The sequence below is a fragment of the Squalius cephalus genome (assembly GCF_949319135.1).
Source record: "Squalius cephalus genome assembly, chromosome: 9".
NCBI classification, from domain to species: Eukaryota; Metazoa; Chordata; class Actinopteri; order Cypriniformes; family Leuciscidae; genus Squalius; species Squalius cephalus.
This window is the reverse complement of record NC_137130.1, coordinates 3,624,554-3,647,782: the sequence shown is the minus strand read 5'-3', so window position 1 is coordinate 3,647,782 and position 23,229 is coordinate 3,624,554. Positions and strand designations below refer to the sequence as shown.

At 37.7% G+C, this 23,229-nt stretch overlaps 1 protein-coding gene across 3 annotated transcripts in view; it reads right to left on the bottom strand.

Annotated features, from left to right (window-relative positions):
- Positions 1-23,229, bottom strand: part of tanc1b (tetratricopeptide repeat, ankyrin repeat and coiled-coil containing 1b) — a 184,378-nt gene that overhangs the window by 62,183 nt on the left and 98,966 nt on the right. For all 3 annotated transcript variants that reach the window (XM_079881933.1, XM_079881934.1, XM_079881935.1), the window contains 3 exons: positions 10,672-10,791; positions 5,354-5,635; positions 4,296-4,447 (listed from right to left, as the gene is read on the bottom strand). In XM_079881933.1, coding sequence (XP_079738059.1) covers positions 4,296-4,447; positions 5,354-5,635; positions 10,672-10,791 — 554 coding nt within the window. The remainder of the gene's footprint in view (positions 1-4,295; positions 4,448-5,353; positions 5,636-10,671; positions 10,792-23,229) is intronic.

The window sequence follows — 23,229 nt, the reverse complement described above, 5'->3', positions numbered from 1 at the left end:
GCCGCTGTCTGCTGCGCGTTTGCCGTCAGTCCCTGAGTCTCGGCGCCCACATGTGTGCAATTCTCTTTAAATGCGACCAAATGACCACCCTGCTAACCTGTTGCCATGGTAACACTCGAGGGACGGCAGGTCCCCCGGGAAACACGGTTGATATTTCATTTAGCTCACATTGTGTTTGACAGAGGACAGCTCGCCCTATTAAGACGGAGATGTACCGAGACGCAGCAGAACGGCTGAAACCCAAAGCACTGCGTTTCAAGCTTCTGAGAGATTCAATGCAATATTCCATGAAAACACATCAGAGACTCTGATGACACTCGAGCATCTCAAGTCTAAAGAAAACCGCAATGAAAGAGTCTGTCTGTCACTGTCTCTCTAAAATAATGCTTACGTTTAGCTTTAGAAAACACACAAGCTGTGATCACACAGATCCATCAAATTGATATTACTGTACATGTTGCATCTACTTAAAATAATGTTCAGTTTAATAGTTTCAATTTGGTGAAGAACCTGTAAATTTGCAAAAGCACATTTGCTAAATTGTCAGTTTTTAGTTGGATGCTTTTACAGACTGAAATAAATAAATAACCCTAACTAACTAATTAATAAATGGAGGGTCTAAACGCTTCGTTCAAGTTTGCATGTTTGTACAAACTTCATGTTTTTATTGTTGCAAGAAAATTAACAATAAAGTATATTTTAACAGCTTAAATATATTATTATCTGTTATTTTAGTCTTATTAAAAACAAAAGTCCTTGACATTATATCTGCATGAAGAATGTAACACAAAACAATCATGTTTCCAGAATCTGAATCAATCTAGAGGAGGAGGTCACTGAACTAGTACTACTGTAGTTTATGTATTCAGAGCGTGAATGCAGAGATCAGGACATCAGAAGCCACTGAGTTCAGCAACACTGAGAAAAATAAAGAGGGTCTTCGGGTTCACGCCATCTCAACTTCAGTCCTCTGCATTTCAAAAGGCTGAAACACGCCGTTCCAGACAACAGCGCTGGCATCGCTCCAGTCCCTCCTCTATGAACTTCAAAAGCAGAATCAGACATACTGAAGCAACAAGCATCCTGAGAAACACAAGACTGGGGTTCTCTCCTTCCCCACAGCGAGCTCTAATGAGGAATCTGAGACTGCGTTTACACTGCAGGACACAATATTTTCACACACATTTCAGAGAAATTATACTCGTATTCAGAGAGGATGCATTAAATTGATCAAAAAAGCATTATTGTTAATCAAACAACAAAAGACAGAGAAAAAAAAAAAATCACTCACTGCTCTTGACTGAGTAACTTGTGTCGCTTTAATAAGAATCAGTGTATATTTAATTAATACAGTGAAGACTGCAGTGCTGATTTTTCAATTTCTTACATGAATGCTCCTGTTAAATAGACCTACTGTAGCTGAAAAATTTAAAACACTGTTTATTTCATTTGCATCATATTTGTAACTTGCATCTTTGTTCTAATATTTAATAACAAAGATACGATGATGAAGTAAAATAAAGTAAAATAAAATGTTGGCACGCCCCTATTTTGGCCTAAATGGTCAGCCATTCTTTTTTCTTTTATGTTTTGTGAGCTTGTAAGGCAAATTTAAAATAGAGATATTAGTTTGAGATAAACAGTCTAAACCAACATTCATTTTTTTTAATTTTTTTTTTTTATATGATCGTGGATTGTGATCCTGTCCTGAAAAAATTTTTAATATATTTGTGCCATTTTCGCCCAGCCCTACATCCTCCACCACTAACATGTCAGTCTGAGGGGAAATACATTATCACACTGATCGCGCGGGTCCTCCATTAAAACGTCTGCGGTAGAAACTGTGACATCACCACAAATTCATCACAGTCCATTAGCAACATTACTGCACAACCGCATGTGCTCTTCATGAGTCTGCATCATCACAAGCATCGTCTGCAAAGAGACACATCTCAAAATCTACCCGGAAGCGAAAAACTACAACTAAATGAAAATATAATACATTTAATGTTCTCTTCGTCTGGTCCATGCATTGTGCAAGAGAGAAACTACATCAGTGACGCGACTTTGCAGTTGCATAAAACCCATTTCTATGAACAAAACACATCATCTCATCTGAGGACACAGAATGAGCCGCTGCGGGGGGAAATAAAGTGTTCTGCACAAACTGTCTAAAGCACATTGTATTAAATGCCTGGAAGAAGGTCACAAGAATATATTTTTAAGTGGTCGGTGTGCGCAAAGTGATTGCTTAAGATGTTTTAGCAAGTACATAACTTACAATTTACAGTTATATTGATATAATGTAAGCATTTTCATTTTGAAAAACAATGTAAATGCTTACAATTTCAACAGCAAGCGAGCATTTGTCATAGTTTGCATGCACATTCACAGCAAACAAACCAAACGGTGAAAGTTTGGCTGATTAACACGGTCCAGTAAGATGCCGTAACTGCACAATTCTGCAGGTAAAAACTATAAAGTTGCATATAATAAGTATGTCCAACTTTTTCCGCATACATACAGTATACTCCTGTAAAGTGATATATACTCATACAGCAAATCTCAACTGCTTGTATCATCGCAAAATGCAACTATATCATCACACAGCTGTAATCTACTAAATGAGGCATGAAGATATTAAGATATTATAAACATTAACTTTATGATTTTCTGTAAAGCTGCTTTGAAAATGTGTGTTCTGAATAGTGCTAGACAAATTTGACTTGACATAAAAAAGCATTTTAGCCATTGAAGGCCATATAAATGTACCGGTGAAAGTATTTCGATTAAATTAAATATATTCTATGCACATATTTCATTATAGTATAGTAGATGGATGTGCTTGTTCTCTTTGAGAGGCTCTCAAAGATATTAAATTCCATCTGCTGTCATTAATGTCAAGAAAGGCCAAAAATTTTGAACAAAACAATATCCATTGATGTCAAATTTTATTAATTAATTTTGACCCCCGGCAAACATACTTCACAATGTAAATAAAAAGATAATCAACATGTTCACTGATTAATAAACTAGTTCATCAATTGTGACACACACGTTTTACATTAGACGCTGTCAGCACTGTAGATCAGGCAGAGGTCGTGACCCTGCACCTGTGATTCGGCTCCAGCACACCTGTGTGGTTTCATTAGGACCGCAGCTGAGAGATCCAGCGAATGAGCCGCCCACTTCAATACACACCTGTGTGAAACGTTTTATACATACACGAAGCTAAAAGATAAGGCTTAGTTGCTTCTCTGGGAGGATTCTGTCTAATGACCACAGTTTATGTACTAATCAACAATCAATGCTGGAATGTGTCAAATCAACATGGACTGGATTTCAAGCTTTGTTTTGGTTGATGCGGGTAAATATGTATGCATCAGTCCTGAAACACGAGCTTCAGCCAACATTCTCTCAGCATACAGCTCATTTTCTAACAGAAAATGAAATTATGGAGTGGCTGTTGCAGATCTAGGTTAGAGTCAAAGAACTGTTTTTCACTAAATGAACGCATTGAAGTATGATCTTTAATAATGTTCTTTTATATGCACCAATATAATAAAACAGATAGCAGTTTTTACCAAACTATACTTTTACTAAAACATTTCAATGCACAAAAAATGCCAAACAGAGTGAATGAAGATGCAAATTAATCACTGAATCAGAGTTCTGATGAAATCAATTCATTAATGCGGGACATTCTGAACCGATTCCCTGAAATGAATCAATATAATAATAAAATAAGTCCAAAAAGCAAAATACGCAAAAAGAACTATAAAAGGGAGTGGAAATGGCGAATGAGCTGATATGAGTGATCCTCTGCAGCCATCTACTGGTTATAGTATTATAATTTTCGTATTAAAAGTGTTTGTTTTCCACAAGGTGACAGAAATCCTCCAATAAAGACTGGCACATTTTCTGTTATCTCCATGAATGAAAATGATCTTTAAAGATAATATTACTGCACAAATGTAGAGTTAAAAAAACGAATCAAACTTATGAAATCAAACGCTGCTTTTTAGTTTAAATGAGATACCATTAAAACACTCTAATGCTCATGAGTCACAAGACAATTAAGGATTGTGAAATGAGTCTAATAAATGGCCAAAAAAGTGCATTAAATTTATTATAATATTCACAATGCTGATGAATTTTGTTACCAGCAAGATCATCACATCATGTCATGACTATTCAGTCCTAGCACTAATGCGAAAACAAATGGAGTTATGATGCTTATGTGAGCAAAGCCAGTTTGAATCTCGTTCCTGATGAAAAGGTTTGTGTGCGAGTACCTTTGCAGCCAGACGTCTGACGGCCTCCTCGCGGCGCCGCTGGAGCTCAGGTGTGCTGGGACAGCTGCTGGTGCGCAGGGTGTTGGTGGCGCTGGGCGGGGGGGTCGGCTGAGGCGGTTGACTCAGAGGCAGATCTGAACTCGGCTCCCCACCTGGACAATATCCACATGAGCACAAACATCACCAGCTGTTGTTATTCTACTAAGACTAAGATTCAAACATCAATAAACAAACACCATAATTTATTGTTTCTTGCATTTAAAAAGTCTGTATAAACGCAAATATGGTGCATGTATCATGTCGTAGATTACATGCCTCACAGAAAAATCAAGAATTATGTATTAATAGAATTGTTATGATTGTTCAGTTGATATTAAAGTACACTAAGTTTCAATGGTCAATAATAATGTTTTTTTTTTTAAGAAATTAATATTTTATTCTGCAAGGGCACATTAAATTGATCAAAAGTTACAGTTAAGACATTTATAATGTTACAAAAGATTTCTAAATCAAAAAAAATTCTTTCTATTCATCAACGAATCCTGAAAAAAAAAAATGATCAAGGTTTCTACGAAATATTAAGTATCACAACTGTTTTCAACATTGATAATAACCTCGAGCAGCAAATCAGCAATGATTTCTGAAGGATCATGTGACACTGAAGACTGGAGTAATGATGCTGAAAATTCAGCTTTGATCACAGGAATAGATTACATTTCAAAATATATATGCACATAGAAAACAGTTATTTTAAATCATAATAATATTTCACAATATTACTGTTTTTACTGATCTCCTTGATCAGCAGAAGAAACTTCTTTCAAAAATATAAAAAAATCTTACCAACCCCAAACATTTCAACTTCATAGTTTGAAGGTAGTGAATGCATAAGAAGGCTGAACATTTGTTCATAAAACCATTCTTATGTAAACTGTCTCATTTACTTCAATGCAACAATTTATGTAAGAATGGTCTCCGTGCATTTCATAAACAATGCATTGCTGCTCTATCCAGACTGAGGCCTGTGAGCATGTGTGTTGTGAATGTTCAGGACTCACTTTTCGGAGATGCGCTCGGGCTGTTGGATGCGATCTGTCGCATGCGGCCACCATGGCAACTGAGGGCCACTAGGCGGGAGATGACGGCGGTTTTGCCGAAGCCCACGTTGCCAACGAGGATGGACCCGGAGCTCTCGCCTGATTCGCTGGGCCTCAGGTCATCCTCGAGCTGCTGGAACAGCCAATCGCGGCCCACGAACACTGAGTCAGTGGTGATGCTGGGAACCTCGAACAGCAGCGGCTTGAGCATGATGTCAGTGGGCTTGTACGGAGCAAAGCGAGCTGCAAAACACACAACACAGGTTTAATCATATGCAAACAAATCAGGCAATCAGGGGTTGTCGTTTGTCTTAGTTTAGGGCTTTATCTTCATGTCCTATGCTAGTCCGCCACTGACTAGACCTTAGAAGGAAGGATAACACTTCATAAAAAGCTATTTTCCTGCAGCTAATGTTAAAAAAACCCTCAATGTCGCCCCTGAGTGAGTTTTTATTGTGGATGATACAAAATATATAACACAATGAGCACATAATATAGCACTGTGACATTAAATTATGAACTTTCATCACTTTTAGTAGCTGTTTGTGTGACTATGAATGGGATCCGCTCAGCCAGTGGCAGTAAACTGTAAACTGTTTGTGTTGATGGGTCACATTAGTGTCATATATGAACTTTTATCATAGTGTTTCTCAATGATTAGGGCACCTTTGACATAAAATAAAGATGTCAAGTGCTTGGTAAGGCTGTTTGAGTTGCTATTAAGTAGCGAAGCTCTCTGAGTAAGTGAGAAAATCAATTCGGATGAAGACATGAATGTGATCTTTTTCTTTTTTTTTGTACTTGTTGAAACTCTTCCATTTACACTTGGCCACATAAATGTGTCTCCGCAAAACGAATATAAATACGATATTCAATTCCTGTGCAATATGCAAATTTAACGGAGTTCACGTCAATGAAAGTAGCTCACGTCAATGAAAATAGCAGACATGAGCTGCGTTTTATTTATCATCAGCTAATTTCAAGATCAAAGACTGCAATGCGAGAGAGAGCGCCATCAGCACTGGTAAGATAATGAATTCTTTTAATAAAGATGATTGTGTGTTATTTACATTAAGGCAGATTACTGGCCACTTTACTTTGTAGAACACTCCACTTAAGTAACTTCTAGAAGAACATGAAGCTCTGGCCATTTTCATATTATGATCACAATGATGATTCCTCCTTTTCAAACAAGAATATTTTACAGAAGTTCAGAAAAACATCTCCGAGTTCATGTGAAATCTTAAAATGCACCAGAAAGAAAAAAAATTATCATAGACAGCCTGATAACAAGCCTGTGCAGTAAAAATAAATAAATAAAACAAAACAAAATAAAATAATAAAGAAAAAAAAACGATATGATGCTGGTAGAGCTGCAGGATTCTGGATAAATTGAGAATCACATTTTTTTGCTTAAAATTGAGATCACGATTCTCCCACGATTAGGAATAGACAACTAAACAAAATAACGTCTTCTATTAGAGGTTCTGACAAAATGTTAAGTGTTTCATAACTTGATAAATCAGTGTTTTTGAACAAATCTCTTGACAAATAGATTCAATGACAAATAGATTTTTAACAGTCACTTGTCGCCACCTACTGGTGTAATCGATACAATCATTATTTGAAGCATCAAGTTACTTTCAAAAGGTGATTTACTCTATTTTGATCGCTACTGTAGATATCAGAACTACAAAATTTCTCTGGGTCAGCAGCAGCACGAACGCAGATTTGAATGTTCGCTGTGATCGTACACAGAGGTTTGAACACAGAGTCGAATCGTTGTCATTTAGGAATAAGATTCTTGAATCTTGGTGATTGAATCGAGATTACGATCTTCTAACGATTAATCGTGCAGCTCTAGCTGCTGGTCATGCTCAAATAAGTCTTCAATAAAATACTGACATGTACAAAGACTGATATTTAATATACAGACTATATGTAAGCATGTCATCAATAGTGTTGCTTTCGTCAAGGAAAATTATGACTAAATATCGTCGTCAACGAACATTTATCACGTGACGAAAACGAGACGAGACGCAACGTAAATGCTGGTCATGTATAAATGTATAATACAATATTGTTGACGAATAAAACGAGACTAAATGTGGTTTACAAAATAAAAACTATGCTAAAATGTCTCTTCATTTTCGTTGACCAAAACGAGACGAGACGAAAATTTTCTAACGTTATTTCGTCTCGTTTAGTCGACATTTGGAAAAACTTTCATTACATAGAAGTCGGAAAAGAAAACGGAATGAGTTGTGGAAAAAGATGGGGAGAAATGCGGTCATTTATGTGTGTAACGTACTTCTAACATGTTTGGTTGGTAAAATAAATATGTTGTAAATTCAAATCAGAGCGTCTTCCGTGTCTGGAATGGATGTATTCTTGAGCCTATAAGGTAACAATAATATAATAAGATAACCTTGTTTGAAATGGGTTTGGCTAAAAGAAAATTTTGGTTATGTCTATACTACTTGGTACTTGTACTATATTGACTGGGTTAAATAGAATTGCATTAGTAAAAAGAGACTAAAATACAATTTTCATTGACTAGACTAAATGTCATCAGCTTTCGTCAACTAAAACTAGACGAAAATAGTCATGGATAATTCTGACTAAAATAAGACTAAAATGCTCAGACTTTTAGTCGACTGAAATGACAAATAGATTCAATTAGTCGACGTTTTCTTTTCCGACTTCTATGTAATGAAAGTTTTTCCAAATTTCGACTAAACGAGACGAAATAACGTTAGAAAATTTTCGTCTCGTCTCGTTTTGGTCAAGTCAAGTCAAGTTTATTTATATAGCGCTTTTCACAACATAGGTTGTATCAAAGCAGCTTCACAGTATTAAATTAAAACAATACATCAATGTTTGTTTCTAGTGGAACGTCCACGTTTGGTAATGCTGATCAATAGTATCGTTGATTGATTAATTAAATTAAATATCCCCAAATATCCCCAACTGAGCAAGCCAAAGGCAACAGTGGCAAGGAACCGAAAAACTCCATCAGGTGACATAATGGAGAAAAAAAAAACCTTGGGAGAACCCAGGCTCAGTCGGGGGCCAGTTCTCCTCTGGCGTTTATGAAATAGAGGTCGGATTTAACTGTAAGATTAAAAGTATTATATGAATGCCTGGCTGAAGAGATGCGTCTTTAATCTAGTTTTAAACTGGGAGAGCGAGTCTGAGCAACGAACAGTATCAGGAAGGCTATTCCAGAGTTTTGGAGCTAAATGTGAAAATGCTCTCCCTCCTTTGGTGGATCTGGATATCCTAGGTATGACCAAAAGCCTCGAATTTAGTGATCTTAAAGAGCGCAATGGATTATAGGGCGATAGAAGATCGGTTAAATAGACTGGAGCTAAGCCGTTTAGGGCCGTTTTGGTCAACGAAAAGGAAGAGACATTTTAGCATAGTTTTTATTTTGTAAACCACATTTAGTCTCGTTTTGACTAGACTAAAAAGAGTACGAACGTGACTAAAACTAATAAAAACTAAAATGACAGCTTGACACAAAGACTAGACTAAAACTAAAATTAAAACAGGCCGCCAAAAACAACACTAGTCATCACTGCATTTCAGATGAAATTGAGTCTTTTTGGAATCCAACACCTGCACGAAAACACTCTCAACCCTCACACACCTGACACTGTACATGGCCTGTAGAAACTGGACTAAAAATCACTCGAGGTGAATCCTGCACCGATCAGAGCTGATGAATCTCTGCCATTGGCTGATTGAATCTCATTATTCATTTGAACATTCAACAAGGTCAGAATAGCAGCTCAACACTGACACACACACAGCCGCTCCTGCAGAACACACATTAGCTCGACCCTCGGGGTACACAAGCGTTTATATAAGAGAAAGAGACAAACAGACGGACTGAGAGGAAAAACACATGTATTTAACGATGTTCTCTTGCATTATTAATGGACTTAACTATTTAAAACACTTCTTTTCGCCACAGGAAGTGTATGGAGAGTGTTTCCTTATTCACATTCAAATCCTGAGTGGGTAAACAGGTCTATACGGAAATGTCTCAATCTAAACATTATAAAACCTCTTACAAAAAAACAAATCAAAAGAGCACCCAACTGTTTCAGACTGTACAAGGGTGAATATCTCCAATCCGGTCAAGAACATGTTTGGGTCAAATTTTATTTCACAATTATCACAATGAATAAATAAATAAACACACACCAAAAAACACACCGGCCAACGATATTTATCGGACGATTATTGATCGAATTAAAACCATCGTCATATCGACCATAGCAATGCTTTTGATTAATTAACTGCATGAAGGCACTGAGTTGTGTAATGCACAGAAGATATTATGAATAAACATAAGATATTATGTTCATATTATGTATATTACATTATGCTTTTTAACAATGTTGTTCAATAAAACCTTATGATCACTTTCTTTTGATACGTTATTTGAACCAATTATTATTGCCTCATTGTCATTATATATGTATTTTTAAGTCCTTTTAAAAGCTATTGTTTGCTTAGGTCTATTTTTATTACCACATTTTTACTGATTACTCGATTAATCGTTACTAGTGACAGCCATACTAGCTAGTATACCTTAATCCATGCGTTTTTGAACTGCTAATTTAAAACATGATCAAAACAGTAATCTACATTTTAAATTACAAAATTTATATTGGAATCAAATAATTATTCATGACAATTCAAACTATTTATAAAGTGCAATACATAAACTGTCGTCTAAAAAAACACCTTTCTTTAAATCAGCATAAAGGCAGAACAACAAATCATGATCCATAAATATATATTGAAAATGTGAATAATTGTCATGCAAATTATGACGAAAAAAACGAATTATCCTAAAAATGGGCTTACGTTTTTTTAATGCTATGCTTTTTTCGGTAACACTTTACAATAAAGTTTTAATTGTTAACATTAGTTAATGTATTAACTAACATGGACTAAGCATGAGAAATACATTTGTGACTGTATTTGTTCATCTTTATTAACATTAGTTAATAAAAATACAGCTGTTCGTTGTTTGTTCATTTTAGTTCACAGTGCATTACCTAATGTTAACAAATACAAAATTTTTATTTTAATAATGCATTAGTAAATGTTGAAATGAACAAAGATTAATAAATGCTGTAGAAGTGCAGTTCATTATTAGTTCATGTTAACTAATGAAACCTTATTGTAAAGTGTTGATTTTGGTGTCGAGTTTCATGACATTCTTAACGAAGTAAAGAGAAAAACCAGGATTGTGACTGTACCTTTGTCGTGTGTAGCTCTGCCCCCGGTGTTGTGCCAGGGCAGGCGGATGGACGTGCGCAGGGGGGTGTTTCGCTGTTCATCAAGATAGCTCAGATCCTCCAGCTTAGTGGAGCTTGTTGCTGAAAAACAGAGAATTGCAAAAATCAAAAGGTTTTCACTCCATCGAACATTAAGCATGTTTAGATGCAGACCAATACACTGATAATAACTTCCAAAAATCAGCTTATTGAATTAACCCATTGTCCCGGTTTACATGCGATCCAATATCCCGGCAATGCAAGACTTTATTAATAAATCAGGTTATTCCAACTTAGTGACATCAAAACCTAACCATTCGTGTATCTGTCTCCGAGTATTTCATGTGTCATGTCAGTCGTGATGGAGACTCATATTCCGCTCTCCTGCAGTTACAGATGCAATATTCTGACTGTACCACTTCTGCATGAGATGAGAACACATTTCGATCATTTCTCGAGTCGGAGTTTGCGATATATGTCCTCCTCCCTTACTGTGAAACACTCGCTCTGTCTGGATGCACTTAAATCCGCAGTAAGGACACTTTCCTGTCACGTATCACTCATGAGCACTTCAATAAGCCGACGGAAGACGGGTTTTAATGTGTTTACAAGCCGGTTGAAATCAGGGAGATCTGGCTGTGTTGATCGGTTTATGCTTAAGTTATTTATGACCTTACTCTGATAAAGGAAAATGGGTTAATGCATTTACATGACCACGTGCATTGTCGGCTTATTAAGCATAATCAGGTTAAGAACATGCATGTAAACATTGCAGGAAAAGAATTAGACAAACTGACGCCATAAAAATAGCATGGATATGAAACAGACGCCCATTAGAGTTCCCCTCAGATTCAAGGCTGGGTTAAAGGTCGCTGACCACAGCATTGGCAATGACCTGTCTGACATAAACGAGGAACCGTGCAGAGAGAAAGATGACATCATCCTGAATGCAAATCACGAGCAGCGACTATAATAAACACTGTAAAGAATGAATGGGCGAACAGAACCAGGTCACTGAGCAAACACACACACACACACACACACACACACACACACACACACAGACAGACTAAACAATCAGAGTCATAACCCGTTTAAAAGAATTGTTCTGAAAAAGAAAGACAACTCAATGCAAAAGTTAAATTGTGCAATATTTCACGTTTTTCAAACGTGTTATTTCAGTGTACGGCCTCTAATGTGCATCCATGCATCCCCGTCTGAAACTAAAGCACCAGCAACCTGTTTGCTCTGAGACTACTTTCCACCGAAGCTCTCGGTACTCACAGACTGAGGTGCATGCGGACTCGTTCTTCAGGCACAGACAGACGCAGCCCCGCAAACCTCTCTTTCTCTCTCTCTCTCTCTCTCCTCAGGACACCTCCATGTTCACACACCGCATTCAACTGGTGAACGGCTTCACTGCATCCCTCAACGCATCCACAAAGCATCAGAGAAAAATCCCTGCCGCAGCTCTCCGCTCCGCAATCCAAATGAAAACCGGAGAGGGATGAAACAGAGGAGGTCTCTCTCTCTCTCTCTCTCTCTCTCTCTCCTCTCCTACAGAGCGGCTGATTACAGTTTGAAGCGGGCAGCCGGGGGAGAAATAATCTATGATCCTCCCGAAGAAAGAGAAAGAAAGCTAATAAAACAGGCGAAGAACTGAATGAAGAGAGGAGGGAGCCGTCATTGAGGAGACGGGTGACGGAGGGAGGTGTGGAGACAGTGAGAATCAGCTGCGCCCCTTTCAGCTTTAAACAGCATCGCTCATAAAAAAAAATATTCTGTGGTCAATAGTACAATTCTTTTTTTACCTGCATAAACACGGTCAGGCAAGATTTTAAGCTTGTAGAAATTAAAGTGTAAATATCAACATTATAAAATTAAGTAAAACCCACTCTACTTTCTGATAACGGTGTTCCCATCATGCATTTTTCACTGTTTTCCAGCTGTATTTACACTGTTTTATCATTGCTTTTGTTGTTAGGTTTAGTAACTTAATGTTTTTTGACATCTGGAGCTCACAAATGTCCATTGAATATTACTGCTATTGTGTACTGTGTACCAAACGTTGAGGTCTCTGTGTTCGGGTGGTACAACGTTACTGTTATTATGTGTTTTCTACATAATATCTACTGTATTGTTTACTTAGACGTTCTAATTTACTTGAAACAGAGTATTGCAAAGTAAACTTCAACTAAGTAGAAATTACTCAACAAACTTTATCTGGCCAGGTTAAAGTTACTTATTTTCTTTGCTAATTTTACTTAAAGGTGCACTGTTTAATTTTTAGCAGCATCTAGTGGTGAGGTTGCGAATTACAACCAACAGAAGTTATGATGGCCGACAGGAAAATATGTTGCCGTCTGAGACGGCTGAGAGTAGCCATTTCAACTGCCATTTCTTTGCAATTGTTTGTGAAATTTACTAGCAATTACTGAGTAAATCCTACACCACATTTTTTCAGTGTAGTTTAAAGGGAAGAAGATGATTATCAAGGTGTTCTCAGTGGTTGCTAGGCAGTTGCTTGAGTGTTCTATCAGGTTGCTAAGGTGTTGCTAGGGTGTTAGAGAATAGGTTGGTAGAGAATCGTTAGGCAGTCACTAAGATGTACCAGGGTGTTCTGGCTGGTATATGGTGAATAATGGGCTCATGAATATTAATTATCTCACATTGCTAGGTAATGTCCTTAGACTGTCCAGTCATTTCACCTAATTGAAATTCACGAGTCAGAGGTTTACAACGTACGGTTCATAAACTGATCCTATGCAGATGTGCGTGAGGTGTGCAGCCTTGCATGTTCTTCACTGTTTTGGCCTTGAGATGCTATATTAAGGCCTACATCTGAGCATATTCTCCCATTAACATTTTAATATTAATCTAGATTATTTGATAAAAGAAATGTGTATTCAGGTTATACATTTCATCAAGATAGATGGATGGGTGTATAGAAGGATTTTTAAATCTTGAAACAAGTTTTGTCAAGGTAACATTAACCTTTAGTAAGTAAAAACTTTTCTTTTATATAGTTTATGAAAATCACAGTTACATGAATTTCTTTCACTTTCAATTCAATGTTAATGTACTTCCTTACATTCAAATTCAAAGTTTAGACCCTTAAATTCAAATTCAAAGTGAGCACAACCCTTATGGAAAAAGCAGCTTTACCTGTTTGAAATAATATCAGGTGCTAAAACTATAGCAAAGTATAGCAGAACTGTGCTTTTACCATGAGCCAAGAGAGTTACAGGAGACTAGTACTCTACATATTTTAATATCTGCTGACAGGGACGTGGGCGGAAAAAAGTCCCTCTGCTACGGCATTTCATTTACACAGAACCAAAGACTAGTTCTTAAACATACTTAAAACTTTACCACTATTCTTTCACTCCCGCACAAGCCCTGCTGTTGCCTTTAGAAATGTAAATCTAGTTTACACTGTGACTCCACTGGTCAAGGCACCTCCGCATATCTGATGCACAACAGGAGAATGAGTATGGATAACCCATCTGTGTTTTAAAACCTGAACGTTTTTGCATCTGTGTGTGTGTGTGTGTGTGTGTGTGTGTGTGTGTGTGTGTGTGTGTGTGTGTGTGTGTGTGTGTGTGTGTGTACTTGGGCTCCAATAAAAATGGCTGATAAACAGTGAATCATTCCACAGTGGCAGAGCTAAACCTCGCTGAGAGAGAAATCTAATCAGACCAGCTTTAGTAGAGGACTGGCCCGTGACCAGCTCCACAGATTACGCCCTATTCCCCTGCAGACAGACCAGTAATCTGCTGTACCCTTGTTTACTGAAAGGAGCCCATTGATGAATATGCATATCCCAGATGATGTCATCACTTGAATAATCATCAGGTCAAACAAGTGGGCCCATTGAGCCGGGTGCTGTTCATGCATCTCGGAGTGATGTTGATTAACACGCTTGATTCATGTTCATAAGTCGGGTCTGTTGAGAGACAGGGTCAGACCGCACCATCGGGGATGAAGCTAATCGATCTTGAAGAAACAACAACACTAAGTCAGACCCTCAGGACTCTGTGTTGTTACAGCATTAATGAGTGATGTTAACAAACAAACAACACGCGGGGTTAAGGTTCGGCTGGTTAGTATTGGCTTTAGCTCAGTAACTACAACAATATTTACTGTGTATTCTGACTATTTGCAAGCAATTTATAAATCACAAATTCATTTACATTTATGCATTAGGTATATTAGGTATACTTTCATTATTATATATATCTAATCAGCCAATCACATGGCATCAACTCAATGCATTTAGGCATGTAGACATTATCAAGACGATCTGCTAAAGTTCAAAGAAGTGTGATTTAAGTGACTTTGAACGTGTCATGGTTGTTGCTGAGTATCTACTGGGATTTTCACTCATAACCATCTCTAGGGTTTACAGAGAATGATCTGAAAAAGAGAAAATATCCAGTGAGCGGCAGTTCTGTGTGAGAAAATGCCTTGTTGATGCTGGAGGTCAGAGGAGAATGAGCAGACTGGGTAAAGCTGACAGAAAGGCAACAGTAACTCAAATAAGCACTTGTTAGAACAAGAAAAGGGCATCTCTGAACGAACAACACGTCAAACCTTGAAGCAGAGTGACTACAGCAGCAGAAGAACTGGAAACTGAGGCTTCAATTCACACAGGCTCACCAAAGCTGGACCATAGAAGACTGGAAAAACGTTGCCTGGTCTGATGAGTGTTGATTTCTGCTGCGACATTCAGATGGTCGGGTCAGAATTTGGCGTAAACAGCATGAAAGCATGGATCCATCCTGCCTTATATCAGAAGTTCAGGCAGATTGTTGCTGATCATGTCCATCTCTTTATGACCACAGTGGACTCTTCTTCTGATGGTTACTTCCAGTAGGATAACACGGCATGTCACAAAGCTTGAATCATCTCAAACTGGTTTCTTGAACATGACAGTGAGTTCACTAAACTCAAACGGCCTCCACAGTCACCAGATCTCAGTCCAGTAGAGCAGCTTTGGGATGTGGAGGAACAGGAGATTCACATCATGGATGTTCAGCTGACAAATCTGCAGCAACTGTGTGACGCGATCACGTCAATATGGACCAAAATCTCTGAGGAATGTTTCCAGTGCCTTGTTGAATCTATGCCAAAGAATTAATGCAGTTCTGAAGGCAAAAGGGGGTCCAACCCGGTGTATGTATATATATATGTATATATGTATGTGTGGATAAAATAACCAGAATAGACCTGTACCGCATCAGAAATAGAAACCGTCAACATGCAACAAGTCGCAAATACGAGCAATCTAGTTCTGATGCATGCCTAGTTCTGCAACACAAAAATTCAAAAATCTTCTACAAATTATAGCCAAATGTGATCTTTAAACAGTGAAGATGATGACGGTCATGCAACTAAACATCTTTAAGAGCAAAAAAACAGAGAGAGATGGGAAAGCATGTGGTGACACTAAATATGACAAGATGAACATGAAATGCAACTTTCTCTTAAAACAAACCATGAAATTAGATACATGGAGTTCTTCATAAAAACCACCATGACAGGTTATGAAGTATGTTTTTCAGAGGAGATGGGGAGGCAACAAATAGTAATATTATAAAATAATAAGTGCCACATTCATGCTGCCAACAAAAATATCAATACGGTTGAATCTCTTTAAAACACGTCAGGGGCAGAATTCAAAAGAAAAAACATATTTTGTGTAAAAAAAAAAAACCCACAAAGTCTATTTTAGAACCATTTGGCTTTTTATTTTTGCCATAAAACACCAAAATTATTGTTTGATTGAAATAATGTTTCTCAGATAGATGGACAGACAGACATAGATAGATAGATAGATAGATAGATAGATAGATAGATAGATAGATAGATAGATAGATAGATAGATAGATAGATATGTTGAAAAAAGGCTGAATAAATAAGAGATAAATAATTTATGTTTTCTGGTGAATCTAAAACTGAAAAAGCAGCAGTTCAGTCGAGCTGAACAGAAGCGGCCACAGCTGAAGACACCAGTGATTCCAGATGCACTGTCACCAGAGTGAGCGCTCTGTTCTGGATCCACCAGCTGTCAGGAAAAAGACAAGCCACAAACAATGTAAATGTGCACGGCACGTGTCATTTCCTGGGACAGCAGCCACAGCCACAGAGTGAGACATTTACCCACAAACCCAACCCAACCTCTGAGTCCACAAAACACCACACAAGTGATCCGTGCAGAAGACCGGCCACCTGTACATGTGACGTACTGAGAGCTCACTCTGAGGCTTGAGCAGCGTTCTGGCCTGAAGAGACAACAGGGTTTAAAAAAAGTTTCTTATTTGAGCTGAGCTATATTGAGCTGTTCGGCAATTCAAATTTGAATTTAAGCCTGTAGAGTTTTAATGACAGTCAATTTAGTTTAGAATAATGCATTTCATAGTGAAGAAGAATAAAGGGGAAAACCTGAACGTGAATGATAGGGAATGTTGAACACTAGGAAGGATAGTGACCAAACAACACAGAACAGAAGTGTCAGCAAACCTCAATACTCACCCTGAAGACCATGTTTCCACAAAAACTGACTACAGAAAACTTCACAGAGCTAACATCAATTAAAAGAGCTTCAATGGCTAAAAAATGAAAAACTAAAATGTGAAAAAGATGGTGATTTGATCATAAAACCTGTACAGTTGAAGCACCAAGATGAACTTAATCTTCCTCCCTGATTAGCTTAATCTCCTGACTTGAATATCATGTACAGGGGTCGGACAATGAAACTGAAACACTGGCCGATAAAGTGTTATATGCGCTGTCTAACCAATATTCACTGATTTTACATTCCATCAGTAAGAGAAGAGTGTGAAGGTTGAATCAGCAGAGCAATAGCACAGCTGTACATGACACATTGCAATCAACACAATATAATGGGAGACAGAGTTCAGAAGAGGACAAATTGTTGGTGCGCATCTCACTGGCTCACCTGTGACCAGTCTTTGTGGTGTATCAAAGCTTTGGGTTCCAGTGTAAATGTTGACACACCACCACCAAAGACGAAACACATCCGACAGGAGTAACTGTCGACGCAAGAGGAAGCTGTCTGAAAGGGATGTCCAGGTACCGACCTGAATGACCGTTCGCAAAGACCCGCCCTCTTTAGTTACTGTTGCTATGTCCGACAAGCTACGCCTCTCTCACACCACACCATGTTCTCACACAGTGAACAACACATCGCGGAGCAGAGAGGACACTGACAACACACTGACAGACAGGACAGACCAGGTTACTTTTGATATGAAACAAAGTCTCAACTTTCAAATTTGGTCATTTTTTAAAGAAATTTAAACAATAAATACCGTTTTGTGGCTCTTTAATGTGTCGTGACAGATAGCTCAGTTATAGCTGCTCGTGAACCGATCATCTCTTCATTCTAGTTCATTTATAGCATCAAATAAACATTAAAAAAAGAACATCAGAAGGAATGTTGTTTTAACCGCGGAAAGACGTCAGTACACTGACATTTTTCAAGTTCAAATCCTCCAACGTTAATCTACTAATTCTCCTGACTGCTTTGTCAGACAAAAATGGTGGATTCTGAGGATGGCGGATTATGATTGGTCGCCTGTCAATCAAACTTCCTGTGAAGGGTCAATTGTATCCCCCAAAAAAAAAAAAAAAAAAAAAAGATTAAAAAAAACACAGCTGCCCAACTCACTGCAGAATTAAATGTGCACCTTGACTCTCCTGTTTCCACCAAAAGTCTTTGTCCGGAGCTCCAGGGGCTGCTATAGCCAAACTTTTGGTCACTCGTGCCAATGCGAAATGTTGGTTTCATTGGTGCCAACAGTGCGAATCTTGGGCTGTGGACAATGTGAAACATGTATTGTCTCGGATGTGTCTTTCTCCTACATCTGTGTGAGTTACGGTGTGGAGAAGGACAAAGAGGCGTAACAACCAGACTGATATTGCCCAGAGTGAAGCACGACGGTGGATCAGTGATGGTTTGGGCTGCAATATCATGGCATTGATACTGTGGCACTGCCAAGGACTACCGAACAGTTCCGGAGGGCCAAGTGCACCGAACGGCTTAAACATTGTACCCTGAAGGAGGTGCCTTGTTTTAGCTTGATAATGCACCAATACGCACAGCAAGACTTGTAACAGAATGGCTGATGAACATGAAACCATTACCACCCCAACTCAGAATCATCGATTCATTCTCCCATTTCAAATTGCAACTCAAAACAATCTCACTTGATGTCAATTGCTCTGCCTCTTTCTGTTGTTTTTAATGTTGTTCTATTCTTTATTTTTTTCTGCTTTTAAATGTCTTATGTATCCCTGTATGGTGTCCTTGAGTGCCGAGAAAGGCGCCTTTAAATAAAATGTATTATTATTTTTATTATGAAAGTGAAGTTGAACATCTCCCATGACCTGCACAGCTATCAGATCTAAATATTTTTGAGCCAATTTTGAGGAGAAAGTCAGAAAACGGTTCCTCCACCAGCATCACATAGTGACCCGGACACTGTTCTGGAAGAGGAATGGCTTAAAATCCCTCTAGCCACCGTGAAGGACTAGCATCTGTCATTCCCGAGATGAATTGATGCTGTATTGGCCGCAAAAGGAGGCCCTACATCATACTAATAAATTATTGAGCTCTAAAACCAGGTGTTTCAGTTTTATTGTCCAACCTCTGTATGTATGCATGTATGTATGTATGTACATATGTATGTGTGTGTATATATATATATATATAATTGTACATATTATAATGAATCATTTTCATTTGATATTATTATAAATATATACATAGATAAAAAGTTATGTTGTGAAGTTGTATGGCAATTTGTTTTGAGAGTGCTGAAAAAATAAGTCTAATCAGTAGATTTGATTGTCAATTATGTTGGATTAATGAACTCCTCTGCTGCGACTGTGTTGAACTTCTTTTAATTGTGATTCAGTAAATTCTCCTTCCTGTCCTTTCAATTATAACTCCTATTCAACATCCTGTGCGACGTGACCAATTCAATTCAATCCAATTCAATTCCCCACTGATGAATTGAACAGGGGCCAGTTCTTAAAATTGTGAATAGTGGCCGGCCCCATGTGTGCAGAACCATCTGGACGGATGGATTAAAGATGCTCTAAAGTTTCTGGACTGATGCCTCCGCACAGCAGATGAAATCTTAAGCATGCGCTTCTGCCGAATCTCCGAAGACCACAGAGCAAATAAGAAGAACGGCAGAATTTCATCTCTCGCCGAAACACCATCTGCCTTGGTCTCTTCATCTTCTGAGAAAGAGAGAGTGTAAAAGCGAAAGAGAGGGAATGACGTAGGCATAGATGCTTCCTAACTGCTGCCTCATATCAGTACAAGTCCTGTGAGGAGCGACAGAGAGTTTGATATGTAAAAACACTTGCAAACCCTCCACTTCTGCACTGATTCAACCAAACAGCCCTGATATATTATTACACAGCACTTACTTTTCACCACTCAAAGTTCGGCCTTCAAGAAGTACTTCACCAAAACACAAAAGGAGACATTTTAGATGCTTTCTGGAGCTTGACAGACATATTTCCTATCATCTTAAATCAGAGGTTTAAAATACATTTTTAAACCACTTTTAATATTCAGTTTGGCTGCACTGACACTATCAGATGAGAACAAATCTCAAACTGAATTGTGGACACTGAATAATGACACCGTCTTCTTTATTTACTACTGTGAAGTTGCTTTGAGACAATCTGTGTTGTATCCACCTTATTCCTAACGATCTTGCTGCGTTATGAGTTATGGGTGGCACTTCCGGTTTGGGAAACTTCCATTCAAAAAGACTGAAACGAATCATTTCAAATCATAAGATTGCCCTACAAATAAAGCTGATCTGTCAGTTTGACTCAATGAGCTGTCAGTTTTCCTTCATGATTTATTTAAGAATAACATGAGAATAACGTAACACTTAATATTTTAACGTGACATGTTATAACAAGAATATCTATGGCAAGAGCTCTTTTCAGTCGCTGCTTTCTTTTCCTCATGATTATTTAAGTTTTTCCTTTTGCATTTCGCTGTAATAGTATGAAAAAGGTCAACATATACTGCACATTTGTGGTCTGTTCTCCCATTTAATTTATGATATGCCATTAATGGAATGCACGAAGAATCTCTCTTTTTATCTCCCCAAATCCTCACGTCTCTTTCCAGGTTTGTTTTTACAGGTAAATACAATTTATTATCTGTCAAAATGACTGAAATCACTTTGAAATAGTATCACGCAATGCTGAAGTAAATATATATATACTTTTTTTTTTTTATTAAGGCAACGTATGTTACATAACACAGATTACCACAGTGATCTTTAACCGTCCGATTTTGCTTTGGAAAGATTCACACTTTTGGGGTTATTCATGGTCTGCTGAAAGTACCTTGTTGATGCTTTTACACTTTTAAATGTCCTTTTAAATGTTCAATGGTCGAAGGATGAGTAGAATAATGTAATGTCATTGTACACAGTTTAAAAATATATATTGTTGCGTCCATAGAGCTAGTCTTTCACTGATTGTTTACAGCTTAACGGAAGTTACACCCATAATTCACGCAAGGCGTCATGGGGGCGTAGGAATAATGTGGATAAAGCGCAGTAGAAATAAATGTGACTTGACTTGACCATCATCTGTCAGGCGTGATCAGCGTGAAGATGCTTCAAATCTTCCTTCAGCACTATTTTTTTAATTTAAGAACATGCATGCCATCCCGTCTGCCGCTTCTCGGCTGTATTTCAGACGGTGAGCACACTTGGCGTGCAGAAGGTGAGGAGAGATGTTCTGCAGACGTGTCCTGCTGTGAGATAATACAATTATAGATTTATGTCCGTTATTTTTGGAGGCTCACGGTCATTAAGAGGGCGATCGAACAGACCTACCAGCAAGAACAACACAGACCTGGCTTTGGTCTGATTGCATGTGTGCATGTTTGTTTGCAGGGATGCGTATGGCAACATGTCCAGCTGCCGTGTGCTCATGCCGTAAATGACACTTTGTTTTTCATTTTCCACATTTTAAATAGCAAATCAGCTTAATTAACTTGAGCTCTTTGCTTTCTTGATTCTAATTAAGCTCATGTAGTGCCGACAGTTGGTGTGTGTATTCACTGTTTAAGCTTGTTAGTGCTGTTTGCAAAGACAAGAATCATAATCAATATTACTATTTTTTTAAACACCTGACGTTAGATATTAAACGTGGACGTGTCCCACACACAACCATAAAATACACTACCATGCAAAAGTTTGGGGAATGCTGTTCTTTTGCACATTCTATTGACCAAAGAATCCAGGAAAAATATATCATGGTTCCCACAAAAATATAAAGCAGCACAACTATTCGCAAATCGGCATATTAGAATGATTTCTGAAGGATCATGTGACACTGAAGACTGGAGTAATGACGCTGAAAATTCAGCTTTGAATCACAGGAATAAATTACATTTTACCATATATTCACACAGAAAACAGTTATTTTAGATTATAATAATATTTCACAATATTACTGTTTTTATTGTATTTTTGAGCATATAAATGCAGGCTTGGTGAACAAAAAGGACTTCTTTCACAAACTTTAAAATTAAAATCTGTATATCCTGCCATTTTTCAGCTTTATGACAACTTTTGTCCTGAATATTGATGTATATGCTCAGAGACATCACCACAACAAACAAACAACAGATCTTCAATTAAACATTCATCCATTCCAATAGACAGTTTTGGAATGAATCTCAGAATTGAATCCAACTCTAATATTGTTTCTTCTATTGAAGTTTAAATTACAGACACTAAAACTCATTCTTAAGTCATAAACAAACTCCACACCCGTACACAAAAGGCAGACTGAAATGTTTAGTCAATACACTGAAAGTGCACAAACCTGCTGAACATATTTAACATGCATTATTGCATTACTGTAATGGTACTCAAGGGGGAGATGCAAACCAGATGTGCTATTATTAAGGCAACTAGCTATAAACTGTTAGTGTTGACAGGTAATAAATGTTGACAGCTTAATTAACTTGCTAGATACTCTTCAAATGTTTGCAGAAATGACAGCAGAAGCAGAAGCAGAATTAACGCTAGTGTCCACTACACTTCCCCTTGTGGCAATGCTGAGAATCCAACTCTTATATTACTTGATGCATTATTGTTTTGCATTCTGAAATATTTCCGAATGCATCAACGCAAGAAATCAAGTGTTGGGTTAAGCATGCGCTGTCACACTTGTGAGTCATGTGACAAGGAATAAATCGTGAGACTGATCTAATTACACTGTCTTTACGAAGATAATGGCCAAATAAAACATCACATTTAAATCATATTCACAAAGTTGCTCATTTTTATACTACATTACAAATATATTGGGAATATCTTTTTCTTCTATTCTTCTTCTATTGGGAATATCAATATATCGCCTAGCTCTACATTACAGAGAGTTTTGCACACACTCAAAAATCAAGTTCTTTGTTTTGTGGCTCTTACGTTCTCGCCTGTAAGAGGAAAATTCATATGTGGA